The sequence below is a fragment of the Mustela putorius genome, unplaced genomic scaffold, assembly GCF_011764305.1.
Source record: "Mustela putorius furo isolate JIRA1106 unplaced genomic scaffold, ASM1176430v1.1 tig00000430_pilon_pilon_pilon, whole genome shotgun sequence".
Lineage (NCBI taxonomy): Eukaryota > Metazoa > Chordata > Mammalia > Carnivora > Mustelidae > Mustela > Mustela putorius.
Window position 1 is genome coordinate 24,964,548 of NW_025421377.1, and position 12,705 is coordinate 24,977,252.

The 12,705-nt window shown below is 38.8% G+C and overlaps 1 protein-coding gene across 3 annotated transcripts in view; it reads left to right on the forward strand.

The window, feature by feature from the left end:
* ART3 (ADP-ribosyltransferase 3 (inactive)) overlaps positions 1–5,910 on the forward strand; it is a 150,961-nt gene extending 145,051 nt beyond the window's left edge. The window contains exons 9-12 of one of the 3 annotated variants that reach the window (XM_045079893.1): positions 318–350; positions 1,605–1,637; positions 2,913–2,945; positions 5,101–5,910. In XM_045079893.1, the coding sequence (XP_044935828.1) occupies positions 318–350; positions 1,605–1,637; positions 2,913–2,945; positions 5,101–5,234 (233 nt within the window). In that variant the 3' untranslated portion in view covers positions 5,235–5,910. The remainder of the gene's footprint in view (positions 1–317; positions 351–1,604; positions 1,638–2,912; positions 2,946–5,100) is intronic. The other 2 variants (XM_045079892.1, XM_004766252.3) reach the window with 2 other exon arrangements.
* The last annotated feature ends 6,795 nt before the right edge of the window (positions 5,911–12,705 follow it).

Genomic DNA, 12,705 nt, shown 5'->3' on the forward strand with positions numbered 1-12,705 from the left:
TTCCACAGCTGAAGTTACTCAGTAGAAAGTTCACCTTCAGCAGAAAGCTGACTTTTAGCTTTGGCTGGGAACTCCGCATCTAGAATTTACCAACTAACAAAATACAGTCTCCTGGCATACGGACGAGCTCAGTGCGGTGCCAAAGCAGAAGGCTCCTCTAAGCTTGACGTAGGTTGGCATGGCAGGGGTTCTCGCAGCCCTAAGTTGTAAATAAAGAGTCAGAAACAGCGCCGCAGTGGGAGCTCATCAGAGAAGAGCCGGGAAAATGGACTCCCTGGAGCAAACTGTAAGTCACTGAAAACTTTTTTCTCACTTAGGGATGAAAATTCCAGAAACTGTTTCACTACCAGGTAAGCAGTAGTTGGCATAGGAGAGAGGAAGCTGCCAGTCTGGGGGGCATAGTTATAGTTGTCACCATTAGAGGATGCAGCGGAGCCTAAGAACTTCACTCAAGATTAGGCAAGTGAGTAAGGGACCCAAGTCTCTTAACTTACGACATAGTACCCATCCCTGGGGACTTGTGGATCTTCAGGTGATTTTCCAGTTTCATTTTACCATGTTGGATTTAGCTTGCCCATCAGATAAACTATGAAAATGCTAAATAAGCATTTAAACGGTGTGAGGCTGTTGGTGAGGATGAGACCGAGGAGCCTTGAGCTTCGGTGGCCAGAGAGAATGAACAGTAATTTCTGTCCAGTTTCTCAGAAGGGGCTCAGAACTTAAGCTTATAGAGGAGGAAAAAGGTCTCTAAACTTAATTTTTCTCCTGGGACAAAGAGAAGTCTATTTTTTAAAAGTAGACATAATTTACAAGAGAGCTATGGACAGTAATAACACTTCTCTGCCTCAGAATTGTTACCTTTCAAATAGGCTAATACTTGTCATGCTTACCTTATGGGGAGATCTCTGCGGACTAGAGAAACACAAAATCTCGGTGCAGGCCCCCATTTATTGCTTAAATCCTTCCTCCTGGGTTCACGTAGTATTTTGAAAATAATTTTTGATATGTCTTATTATTATATAATGAATAGCATGGTGCGGAGCTTTGCCTAACGTCGCTGTCTGTGGAAAGAGCACAGCGCTGTGTGCAGAAACTGCATAGGCACAGCTAACCGCCCGACTCACAGTACGGGCCTAGAGAGAGGGTCCAGCAGCTCTTCTGCCTTCCCCGGTTTTGTCACGTTGGGCTACAGGTTTATTTGCTCACAACTTCGAAGTGAACCTCTAACAACACCGAAGGCCCATCTTGTGTGTCTACAACTCTTCAGCTCAGTGACCTGAGTTGGCATAGGCTTCTCGTGGGCTCCTTTGAGGCACAGTGGTTATCTGAAAGGCAGCTGCCCAGCGGGGTTGGGAATGAACAGAGACTGTGTAGACAGACCCAGTTTCAAGAAGTCTCTTCTCTGCCATTTTCCTCTGGGTAACTTTATATAAGTTATTTCACTTTTCTTTGCTTCTGCCTCTGAATCTATAAAGTGAAGAAAACATTGTCTAGCAGGACTGATCGAAGTCCTAATGAGATAAAGTTTGGCAAAATGAATGGTAGTTTAAAGTAATAGTAACCGTAATTGTCTTCATTATCATCTGAAATTCTTTCTCATTTAGGAATAAAAGTGGTACAACTGGATGAAAAACCTGGTAATGAATCCTTTATTGGGGGTGGAGGCTTCCGGTTTTCTGGGTCCTTGACCGTCATCATTCAGTTAGCTCAGCCTTAAGAGGGCAAAGGAAAGCACCCGGCCTGTCCGTCTCCTGATACTGCAGTCCGCAGGCCAGAAGGAGAAAAGCCTGAGAGACAGGGAGAGCAGGAGGCTGCCCTTACGGCTGTCCGGGCTACGCACAGAGAAAGACCGCTGGCTTGCAGCTGCGGGGCTCTATCCAGAATGCTGCAGGGGGCTTCCCAAGATAAGGGGGCAACTGTGAGGGAATCCGTAGTAACTGGAACAGCATCGTCAAAGAGCCGTCCGTGGGAACCCCCCAGCATGAGACCATGCTGTGTTCTCACTGCGCTCACCATGTCCTCCAACAAATAGGCCACTAGGTTTTGCTGGGAATGTTTCGTATTGTGCTCTCTCCTAGACAAATGTGTGTAGTGCAGGCTTTTAGAAGTGGCAAAAAACATTTACACAGGATCTCGTTTAATCCACTTACATATTGTTATTGCCATTTTAGAGATGAAGGTATGGGATATAGGAAGCTTGAGGAGCCTGTTAAAGACGGAAAAGAGAAAACTGGGACTCAGACTTCTCAAATTTTGTTCACCTTATGTCATGTGACACTTGTCTTCCAACCAGATGTAGTTACAGAAAATACACCTCTGTCCTGGGCTCCTAGAATTGGTATTTGGCTTCAAAGCTGTCAAAATATGGCAATATTGTAATATTTCAGTGCTAGTGTAGCGTAGTAATTGAGGTCGTGTATCACAGTAATTGAGGGCAGAGGCTTTAAAGTTATTGCTGCCACTGACTACCTCTGTGATTTTATGCAAGTTTTGAGGAACATCTGTATAATACTGATAACTATACCCACCTTCTGAGACTGTAAAAAACGTGATGATGTATATAAATCATCAGCACAAAGTATGACCCACAGAAAGCACTCAATGATAGGTATTAATGTTGTACTTGGGAATCTTAGTTCAGTGTCCAGAAAAAGTACCTTTTTTTTGTATATAAAAGTTTAATCTTTCTTTTAATGAAAACAAATATACATAATGGTGAAAAAAATTCAAAGAGCACAAGTGAGTAAAAATTAAACCCTTCCTCAACCCCACGCATAAATCTAAATGTGATACTCTCCCCTGCAGACCCATTGTCAGAGACAACCAAGTATGCCTAATCATTTAATCAGATTTTTCTCTTCTGGGTAAATAGATGTACAATATAGTTAACCCAAAATCTGTTCATATTTTAGGAGACAAAAGTCGAGAAGATATCGGCAATCCTGGTAAGAAATATTTCATTTCCTTATTTGATAAATGTCTGATCTGCAATATAGAAGAAATGACAGACTTACTTTTCAATAACATGTACAAAGTTTCAAGAGTTTAAGGCGTCATCATATGGGATATAATGTCATACCCAAATACTTATTAGTGTGATATGGTGGGAGTAAGTTAATTTCTTAAGCAATTATTTTCAGCTGTGTGTTTTGTTTAGAGTAGTGGTTCTGAACCCTCTCAATCCAGTCTCCCTTTTTATAACAAATATGTATAAAGCCTTTATAGTGTCCTGGAATAACATTCATAGATAAGAAGACCTACTGGCACCCATAAGAATATCAATATAATGTTATTTATTTATATACTATATGTATATAATATATATACTGTAATTTATAACAAAATTGCATAGATTTCAATATGTAAGGGTCTACATTATACTAAAAGAAATAATGGACAGATGATTCTATTTACTTATACGAATCGGATTTAAGGAGTGCATGTGATGTACTGAGCACTGGATATTATATAAGATTAATGAATCATTGACCTCTACCTCTGAAACCAATAATGCATTATTTGTTCATTGAATTTAAATAAAATTAAAGAAAAAAAGCAACTTGAAGCAGTATGCTCTTTTTAGAGATCCTGAAGATGACCTACAAATGGAAATGATTTATAAAAGGAACAAAATTTTGGAAAAGGTTTAAGACAAGGAAATACTCAGGATCAAGATTCTAATTCACAGTTTCCCTACACTCATGCTGACATGAGTGTACATGCTGATAACTTTTAGTAGGGATGGTCCCATTAAAGACAAATTTAGCTTTTTAACAAATATTTTATTTATTTGAGAGAGAGAAGGAGAGAAAGCATGAGCATGGGGGAGAGCAGAGGCAGAGGGAGACGGAGAAGCAGACTCCCTGCTGAGCAGGGAGACCATGTGGGCTCGATCCCAGGACCCTGGGATCATGACCTGAGCCGAAGGCAGACTCTTAACCAACTGAGCCACCCAGGTGCCCCAACAGATTTAATTCTTTAAAAAAAAAAAAAAAAAAAAAATATATATATATATATATACACACACATACATACATACATACATACATACACCTGACAAATTCCAAACTGCCTGATAGGGGGCCATGCCGATCCCTTGAGAACCACTGGCCTGTAGTAACAAACTAATGTCTGGGTCTACCTGTCTGTCCTCCCCATCTGTATACATACAACTGTGTGTTTGTAATTATGGTTGAGTAAATTGATCATAGGAGTTAAAGACTTATAAAATTTATTGGCTGTTTCTCTAGGCCTTGTGTATGAAATCTGAGTGTGATTCCATTTGGATACTTCCCAGTCCTCCCTTGTACAGTCTAAACCAAAACACAGCCATCATTCAGTCGCATAATTCTGTGTGAAACAGATCATCCTCACATGAATGGACTTTGCGGTTTCTTTTCACTAGTTCAGGTGAAAGGGAAACTGTTTCCTCCAGACAGTGATCCATGTATGGAGGGAAAAAGTTAATTTTTTTTCAGTTGGCAGGGCTTAGTGTTTAAAAATGCAGCTATATTTAATCACGTATTGGTAACTAGTAGCATATACATGTGAAATACAGTCTTGAAATAGAATCAAACTCTACCTTGCATGTATATACAGAAAATGAAAACAAAAAATTGCTAAGAAATTCTAGAGAACTTGAAGAACAACAAAAGGTATCTTGTCTACAGAGATACTAAAAAGGCTGTAGAGGGCGCCTGGGTGGCTCAGTGGATTAAGCCTCTGCCTTTGGCTCAGATCATGATCCCAGGGTCCTGGGATCAGGCCTGCAGAGGGCTCTCTGCTCAGCAGGGAGCCTGTTTCCTCCTCCCCTGCCTGCCTGTCTGCCTACTGCCTACTCTCTTGTCTGTCAAATAAGTAAATAAAATCTTACAAAAAAATAAAAAATTAAAAAAAAAGCTGTGGAATCTTAGGTAAAAACTATGTCAGCACACCCTGGTGATATACATGTACTGAACTGTATTCCACATTGTTCCTGGTTAGTGTGTGAGGAAAGTGTGTAGTTCAGCTTGAACATCTACATCAGGGTACCTGGTTCAGGTGCGTGAGGCGGGCTGTCAGAAAGGACATGTGTCCGTGACTGTGTGTTCTCATCAACAGCTCCAGATCCGGTTCCAGTTCCTGGTCCCAAAACCCACCCCTCTGCGTCCTCGGGCGAAATGCTCCTTCCGCTGCTGGGGACATTCATCATTTCAGTCATTGCTTCTGCTAGAAGTCTCTTTGTTGCTTTGTAGTCTGATGTATTCTTTATTTACTTAAAATACACTCAAGGAATCCCACAGGAAACCAGCAACAGGAATGATGTATTTTTTCACTTGTTCATCAAAGTCATTTGATAAAATGAGAACTGAGTATTTGTTATTTACTTTGTAAATTCACAGTTGGTCCAGATATATCATAGAATTCATTTTCCATTTATTTCTGTATTTATGATTACAAAAAAAACCCTGTATCCTTCTGATTGAATTCAATAAAAGACTTTAAGTTTATTGGATATTATTTCAGTAGAATTGCCTGATATTAAAATATCCAGTACCGTTAGTGATTAACAAGAATTTAATTCCTAAATTAGAATTTTAAAGAAGTTTTACTCATCTTTGAAGGATCAAACTTGACTTCAAATACTATCCTCCAACAAGCTCATCATCTTTCCTGATATATAAACACTTTGTATTTCTGTAAACATGATTGTTTACCAAGTTTTTCACATATAGTCCCTGATTTAAATCTCATATTAATTGACGAAAATAGACAGTAGTGAAGGAATGTATATGCTAAGTAAGCAAGGAAAAAATGAGATTATACACTATATTACTCTTTTCCCCAGGGGATTGTGGTAGTTGAATAGTGACTGATTTAGGCATGGGCTTTGGTAACTGGCAGTTGTTTAAATTTTGCAGGGTTTCAAAAAGGATTTAAGTCTGGGGAGCCTGGGGGGCTCAGTCATCAGGCATTTGTCTTTGGCTCAGGTCACAATCCCAGTGTCCTGGGATCGAGCCCTGCATCGGGCTCTCTGCTGGGCAGGAAGCCTGCTTCTCCCTCTCCCACGCCCCCTGCTTGTGTTCCCTCTCTCGCTGTGCATCTCTCTGTCAAATAAATAAATAAAATCTTTTCAAAAAAATTAAAAAAAAAAAAAGGGATTTAAGTCTACCTTGAAAGATAAGAGAAAAACTACTTAAAGTCTGTTTCCTCCAGACAGTGATCCATGTATGGAGGGAAAAAGTTAATTTTTTTTCAGTTGGCAGGGCTTAGTGTTTAAAAATGCAGCTATATTTAATCACATATTGGTAACTAGTAGCATATACATGTGAAATACAGTCTTGAAATAGAATCAAACTCTACCTTGCATGTATATACAGAAAATGAAAACAAAAAATTGCTAAGAAATTCTAGACTTAGGTGTTACAGGTTCAATGTGCTTTTTAAAAAACATTGTCTTCACACACATACACACACACCCCTGCCAATCTGGTTTATTTTTATTTATTTATTTACTTGGAAGGTTTTATTCATTTGTCAGAGAGAGAGGGAGAGAGATCACAAGCAGGGGGAGTGGGAGAGGGAGAAGCAGGCTCCCTGCTGAGCAAGGAGCCCAATGTGGGACTCAGTCTCGGGGTCCTGGCACCATGCCCTGAGCTGAAGGTGGACACTTAACTGACTGAGCTGCCCAGGAATCCCTACTTATATTTATTTTAAAAATTTTTAATTGAAGTATAGTTGACACGCAATATAATATTAGTTTCCGATATACAAAGTGATTTAAGAATTCTGTATGTTATGAAATGTTGACCACAATAAGTGCAGTTACCAGCTGTCATTATACAAAGTTATTACAGTAGAATTGATCATCTTGCCTATGCTTTATTTTTCATCCCTGTGGCTTACTGTTTTATAACTGTTCGCACCTCTTAATCCCCTTCATTTATTTGCCCATCCCCCTACCTCTCTGCTAAGCTCCAACTCTGTGTATTAATGGGGCTGTTTCTGTGTTTTGTTTGTTCATTATTTCTCTAAGATAGGACCTATAAATGAAATCATATGGTATTTGTCTTTCTCTGTCTGAATTAATTAGCAGAACAGCCTCTAGTTCATGTCATCACAGAGGACAAGATTTCTTTCTCTTTGTGGCTGAGTGGCATTCCACCAGATATATACCACAACTTCTTTGTCCGTTCATTTTCAGTGGACACTGGGTTGCTGCATATCCTGGCTATTATAAATTATGCTTCAGTGAACTTGGGATACATTTGTGGTTTTTTTTTTGAGTTAGTGTTTTGGTATTCTTTGGCTAAATATCTAGTAGTGGAAATATTGGATTATATAATATTTCTATTTTTAATTTTTTGAGGAACCTCCATTCCATTTTCCGAATGGGCTGCACAAATTTACACTCCCATCACCAATGCCCCAGTATTCCCTTTTCTGTGCATTCTCATCAGCACTTGTTAGTTCTTGTCTCTTTGGTACTAGACATTCTGACTGGTGTGAGGTGATACCTCACTGTTGTTTTGGTTTGCATTTCCCTAATGATTAGTAATGGTAAGCAGCTCTTCATGTGTCTGTTGGTCATCTGTAGGTCGTCTTTGTAAAAATTCATATTTGGATCTTCTGCCCATTTTTAATCAGACTGTTTATTTTTTTTATTAATTGTATGAATTCTTCATATTTTTTAGATATCATCCCTTTATGAGATACATAATTTGCATATATGTTCTCCTATTTCCAAAGGGTTGCCTTTTTTTTTGGTGATGGTCCTCTGCTGTGCAAAAAGCCTTTTATTTAATATATTCCCAGGTATTTATTTTTCCTTTTTTTCCCTGCCTGAGGGGACAGATCCAGGAAAATATTTCTGGGGCCAATATCCCTAAGTTTATTACCTCTATGTTTTCTTTTAGGAGTTTTATGGTTTTGGGTCTTACCTTTAGGTCTTTAATTCATTTTGAGTTTATTTTTGTGTGTGGTATAAGAAAGTGATGAAATTGCATTCTTTTGCATGTAGCTGTCCAGTTTTCCCAGCACCATTTATCAAAGAGACTGTCTTTTCCGTGCTGTATATTCTTCCTTCTTATCATAGATTAATTCACCTTATAAATATGGGTTTATTTCTGGCCTCTCCAGTCTGTTCAGTTGATCCGTGTGTCTTTTTCTGTGTTGGTACCATACTGTTGAGAATACGACAGGTTTATAGTATAGTTTGAATAAAGCAGCACGATACCTCCAGCTTTGTTCTTTCTCAAGACTGCTGTCAATTTGGTGTCTTTTGTGGTTCCATACAAATTAGAGCATTATTCATTCTAGTTCTGTGAAAAATACTACTGGCATTTTATAGGGATTGAACTGGCTCTGTGGATTTCCTTGGTTGGTGTGGACATGTTAACATTCTTCCTCCAGTTCATTAGCACAGAATGTCTTTCCGTTCATCTGCATCATCTTTAGGGTCTTTCATCAGTAATCTTAATAGCTCCAGAATACAGGTCTTCTGCCTCCTTTTACATTTATTCCTAGGTATTTTGTTCTTTGTGAGGGGATGTTAATGGGAATGTACATGGGATTGTTAATTTCTCTTTCTGGTAGTTACTAGTATATAGAAACACAACAGATTCTGTATATTAATTTTTTATCCTCCATCTTTACTAAATCATTTATTAGTTCTGGTAGTGTTTTGGTGGAGTCTTTAGGGTTTTCTATATATAGTGTTATGTCACCTGCAAATAGTGACAGTTTCATTTCTTCTTTACCAATTTGAATGCCTTTTATTTCCTTTTCTTGTCTGATTGCCAAAGCTAGGATGTCCAGTACTATGTTGAATAAATGTGGTGAGGGTGAACATCCTTGGTTTGTTCCTGATACTAGAAGAAAAACTTTCAGCTTTTCACCACGGAGTATGTTAGCTGTAGGCTTGTCATATATGGCCTGTTACTACATTGAGGTACGGTTTCTCTCTACCAACCCTGTTGAGAATTTTTATCATAAATGGATGTTGAATTCTGTCATGTGTTTTTTCCTGCATGTATTGAAATGATCATGTAATTTTTATGCTTAATTTTGTTAATGTGATACATCATGTTGATTTATTTATAGATATTGAAATGTCCTTGCTTCCCTGAAATAAATTCCACTTGATTGTGGTGAATGATCCTTTTATTCATGTATTGTTGAATTCAGTTTGTGAATATTTTTTGGAGAATTTTTGCACCTATGTTCATCAGGGATATTGATCTGTAATTTTTTTTTTTTTGTAGTTTCTCTCTCTGGGTTTGGTATCAGAATAGTACTGCTCTTGGTAGAATGAATTTGGAAGCACTCTTTCCTATTCTACTTTTTGGAATAGCTTGAGAAGGACAGGTATTAACTCTTCTTTAAATGTTGGCTAGAGGACACCCAGGTGGCTCAGAAAGTGCATGTGTCTTCACCTCAGGTCACGGTCCCCAGGGTCCTGAGATCGAGTCCTGCATCAGACTACTTGCTAAGCGGGGAGCCTGCTTCTCCCTCTGCCTTCTGTTCCCTCTGCTGTGAGCTTTCTCTCACTCTGACAAATGAATGGATAAAATCTTTAAAAAGAATAAATATTGGGTAGAAATCACCTGTGAAGCTATCTGGTCCTAGACTTTTTTTTTTTTTAAGATTTTATTTATTTATTTGACAGAGAGAAATCACAAGTAGTCGGAGAGGCAGGCAGAGAGAGAGAGGAGGAAGCAGGCTCCCCGCTGAGCAGAGAGCCCCATGCGGGACTCGATCCCAGGACCCTGAGATCATGACCTGAGCTCAAGGCAGCGGCTTAACCCACTGAGCCACCCAGGCGCCCCAGTCCTAGACTTTTGATGTTAGGAGTTTTTTGATTACTGATTCAATTTTGTTACCAGTAATTGGTCTGTTCACATTTTTCTGTTTCTTCCTGATGCAGTCTTGGAAGACTGTATATTTCTGGAAATGTATATATTTCTTCTACATTGTCTAATTTGTTGACATGCATTTTTCATAGTAGTCTCTTGTCTCTTATAATCCTTTGGTGTTCATTGTAACTTTTATTTCTGATTTGTTTGGGTCCTCTTTTTTCTTGATGAGTTTGGTTTAAGGTTTATCAGTTTTGTTTATCTTTTCAAGAAACAGCATAGTTTCATTAATCATTTATATATATATTTTTTAGTCTGTATGTTATTTATTTCTGCTCTGATATTTTTTTAAAGATTTTATTTATTTATTTGACAGAGAAAGAGATCACAAGTAGGCAGAGAGGCAGGCAGAATAGTACTGTTCTTGTTCACGCTGAGCAGAGAGCCCAACTCAGGGCGTGATCCCAGGACCCTGAGACCATGACCTGAGCTGAAAGCAGAGGCTTAACTCACTGAGCCCCCCAGGCGCCCCATCTGCTCTGATCTTTTTTATAATTTTCCTTCCTCCTACTAACCTTGGGCTTTGTTGTTTTTCCTAACCCTAACCCTAAGATTGTGTAAAGTTTTTGTTTCTTGATAAATAGGTTTAGTGCTACTGACATTCCTCTTAGGACTTCTTTTGCTACACCCCAAATATTTTGAACCATTGTGTTGCCATTTTCATTTGTCTTGAGGTATTTTTTTCATTTTTCTTTTTGATTTCTTTCTTGACCCATTGTTTATTGAATAGTATGTTGTTTAGTCTTCATGTGGTTGTGCTTTTTCAAGTTTTTTTCTTGTAATAGAGCTCTGGTTTCATAATGTTATGGTTGGAAAAGATCCTTAATATGATTTCAGTCACCTTAAATTTATTGAGATTTGTTTTGTGACCTAACATGACATTTTATGGAAAATGTTCCCTGTGCACTTGAGAAGAATGTATATTCTGTTGTGGGATGGAATATTCTGTATATATCTGTTAAAACCATCTGGTTTAATATGTTTCTCAAAGCCACAATTTCCTTATTCATTTTCTGTCTAGATCTACCTGTTGATATAAGTGGGGTCTTACCGTCTGCTGTTAATTATATCAGGACTAGTTTCTCCCTTTAGGCCAGTTAATATTTACTTCATATATTAGGTGCTCATATGTTGGGTAATTATTCATAATCGTTAGATCCTCTTGTTGGATTGATCCCTTTATCATTTTTAATACCCTTATCCTTTGTTATGGTCTTCATTTTATCTACTTATTTTTAGTCATTTTTGTCATCATGGTAAGTGCGCTCTTTAATCCCAGTCCCTCGGTTCTCCCTCCCCTCCCCCACCTCCTCTCTGGTAACCATCAGTTTGTTCCTTATAGTTGAGTCTGTTTCTTGGTTTGTCTGTCTCTCTTTTTAAGATTTTATTTATTTATGACAAAGAAGGAGCACGAGCAGAGAGGAGTCAGGCAGAGGGAGAAGCAGACTCCTTGCTGAACAGGGAGCCCAGGGCAGGACTCGATCTCAGGACGCTGGGATCATGACCTGAGCTGAAGAAGGCACATGCTTAACCAGCCGAGCCACCCAAGTGCCGTCTCTCTTTTTTAAAAAATTTCCTTTGCTCGTTTGTTTTGTTTCTTAAATTCCACATAGGAGTGAGATCATATGGCATTTGTCTTTCTCTGAGTGACTTATTTTCCTTAGCATTATACTCTCTAGATCCATCCATGTTGTTGCAAATGACAAGATTAAGTTCTTACGGCTGAATAATACTCCACTGTTCTGTACACCGCCTCATCTTTATCCGGTCATGTATCGATGGACGCTTAGGCTGTTTCCGTAATTGGGCCATTGTAAATAATGCTGCAATAAACATAGGGGTGGACATATCCCTTTGAATTAGTGTTTTTGTATTCTTTAGGTAAATACCCAGTAGTGCAATTCCTAGGTCATAGGGTAGTTCTATTTTTAATTTTTTGAGAACTCTCCATACTGTACAGTGGCTGCGCCAATTTGCATTTCCACCAACAGTACAAGAGGGTTCCTTTTTCTCCACATCTTAACTGACTCTTGTTTCTTATGTTTTTTATTTTAGCCCTTCTGAGGATTGAGGTGATACCATGTTGTGGTTTTGGTTTGCATGTCTCTGATGTTGACTGATGTTGAACATCCTTCCCTGTGTCTGCTGATGATCTGGATGTTCTTTGGAGAAATGTCTGTCCATATTCTTCCATCCATTTTTTATTTATTTATTTATTTTTTTTTAAAGATTTTATTTATTTATTTGACAGAGATCACAAGTAGGCAGAGAGGAAGGCAGAGAGAGAGAGAGAGAGAGGAGGAAGCAGACTCCCTGCTGAGCAGAGAGCCCGATGCAGGACTCGATCCCAGGACCCTGAGATCATGACCTGAGCCGAAGGCAGCGGCTTAACCCACTGAGCCACCCAGGCGCCTCTTCCATCCATTTTTAAATCAGATTATTTGTTTTTTGGGTATTGAGTTGGATCAGTTTATATGTTTTGGATACCATTTATCGGTTATGTCATTTGCAAATATCTTCTCCCATGCAGTAAGTTGGCTTTTAGTTTTGATCGTTTCCTTTGCTGTGTGGAAGTTTTTTATTTTGATGAATTTCCAGTAGTTTATATTTACTTTGATTTCCCTTGCCTCAGGAGACACACCTAGAGGAATGTTGCTACAGCTGATACCAGAGAAATTACTGTCTGTGCCTCTTTGGGTTTTATGGTTTCAGGTCTCACATTTAGGTCTTTAATCCATTTTGTGTTTATTGTGTGTGGGGAAAGGAAGTGGTCTAGTTTCATTCTTTTGCTTGGTGCTGTCCAGTCTCCTCA